Genomic DNA, 1,940 nt, shown 5'->3' with positions numbered 1-1,940 from the left:
AAAAAAAAAAAAAAAGTACTTTTTAATATAGACTGTTCATTAATTGAAAGATAAGGGATTTTAAAAGAAAAAAGATTCTCTTTGTTATTTCTCTTTTGGTAACAGCCAAAAGAAAAAAAAACTTACATAGTATTCCTACCTTGAAAACGGAACCAGCCGTCATCCCTTATACCTACGCTGAATCTCACCACTGCCTGCTCTACAGGGAACAGGCTCCTTCCTCATCGTGTACTTACCTACAGCATCCAGATGCTCCTGAAGCCACGGAAAGTGCATTCCTGTACCAGAGACCGCAGATATTTCCACTTGGTCATCCTCTGACCCAGGCCTTGTCAGTTCTTCACTGAAATCAGTCATATCTATTCCAGACCAAAAATACAGTATCAGCTCCCTTTGGTGTATCTTAACTCACAGGCTTGAGTTACATGGAAAAATCACCATCAACTCATCCATAAAGTATCATTTGACCAGCAAAATTCACTGCAGCTGGCAACTCTTTCAAAGTACAAGATGAAATTTCAGCAGCATCCAAAATGATCAATAAGAAAAATGATCCATTACTGTATGTCAAGTACACCCCAAAACACAATAGATAATCCATTAATTGAAAGAAAGCCAACATCTAGAGAAACAGTGAAATGCATAACAAAACAATATAACAAGTACAACAGGAGTATTAGCAGTAGCTAATATTTATTTGATCCTTACTAAGTACTTGACCTATAAATTATTTCACAATCCGAGGCAGATGACATCTCTTCCTGTGTGAATATTGAAAAGAAACTGAGGGACTACAGTTTGATTGTGGGAAATGAGGCTAAAGAGTCATAAGCCAAGCTTGGTCCGGAATTAATCCTCAAGGTGAACTGGAGATCCCTCGCTCATTCCGCACGTCAAAGTGAGCAGGTCAGCTTCGCTACCATCTCCTGGATTTTCTCCAGCTTTTGGGCCTCTCTGGCGCCCTACAGAATTAATCCTGCTGGGGTACCTTCACACTGTGCCTCGACCGAATAGGCTTTCTCACCGGAACTCTCAGATTTTGCTTCTCTACACAGCAGCCAGGGAAAACCTTTTAAAATCAAACTGTGTGGCTAAGTAAACAAGTCTGAATGGCATGTTGATTTGAATCCAACTCACAATGTAACCCAAGGAGCCTCAACTCGAAGGCTATGCCAGGATCCCCAAAGACGCACGTTGGCGCGCACCGGTTGCCGCGGTAACCAAAACCTCTCCTCCCCACCTCGCCTCCTCAGATCCCAAGACTCCACAGCATCAGAACATCCAGAAGGAAATCCGGGTGAGTTTCAACAGTCTTCCCGCTCCCGTTTAAATGCAGGGTCGCTAGACGTAGTCTGCAGCAAGAACCCAGCATCAGTCAGAAACGCGAATAGGAGCCGCGGACTACCTTCTCCGGAGCCCGCGCTTTGAGACGCACAGGAAGCGGAAGTAGCGAACGTTCCCTGTGAGCATGCGCAGAACCTGCCTCAGGCGCCCAGGCAGCGCGCACACGCCCTCCGCCCCTAACTCTTCTTTGCGCTGGGAATGTGGCTGTTAGCTCTTCGACCCAGGAAGTGATTTTTGGACATGACCCTGGAAGTGGTTTTGGGAATGACCCCGGAAGTAAACACTGGGGTGATTTTTTTTTTTTTCACATAGATTTGGCTCTAGATTTACATTTTATCGGTCTTCATCCTTAAAATGGAAAACTTCCACTACAATGGAAGTTGTGGTGTGCAAAGGCTCCTGGACGAAGCGAACAGTAACAAGGGCCCAGTCATTTCACCCAAGAAGCTCACTGGAAAGATAGACCCACCTCACAACGGAGATACCGGTGGCTCTTGTCGCGAGCTGCTACGTCGGGGGCCCGGCCGCAGGCCCCAACCCTGTGAGGATTCACCGAGAGTAAACACACTGAGTCATGCTCAGATTCAAACAGACTT

General features: G+C 45.7%; 1 protein-coding gene across 2 annotated transcripts in view; it reads right to left on the bottom strand.

Moving 5' to 3' along the window:
* Taf1a (TATA-box binding protein associated factor, RNA polymerase I subunit A) overlaps positions 1–1,508 on the bottom strand; it is an 18,772-nt gene extending 17,264 nt beyond the window's left edge. The window contains exons 1-2 of one of the 2 annotated variants that reach the window (XM_010642480.3): positions 1,241–1,508; positions 237–359 (exon numbers count right to left, since the gene is read on the bottom strand). In XM_010642480.3, coding sequence (XP_010640782.1) covers positions 237–357 — 121 coding nt within the window. In that variant the 5' untranslated portion in view covers positions 358–359; positions 1,241–1,508. Of the gene's footprint in view, positions 1–236; positions 360–1,137 lie in introns of both variants that reach the window. The other variant, XM_010642479.3, reaches the window with a different exon arrangement.
* Positions 1,509–1,940: the final 432 nt, after the last annotated feature.

This window comes from Fukomys damarensis, unplaced genomic scaffold (genome assembly GCF_012274545.1).
Source record: "Fukomys damarensis isolate Sample0158 unplaced genomic scaffold, DMR_v1.0_HiC HiC_scaffold_11, whole genome shotgun sequence".
Lineage (NCBI taxonomy): Eukaryota > Metazoa > Chordata > Mammalia > Rodentia > Bathyergidae > Fukomys > Fukomys damarensis.
The sequence above is the reverse complement of the archived record's forward strand: the minus strand, read 5'-3'. Positions and strand labels throughout refer to the sequence as shown.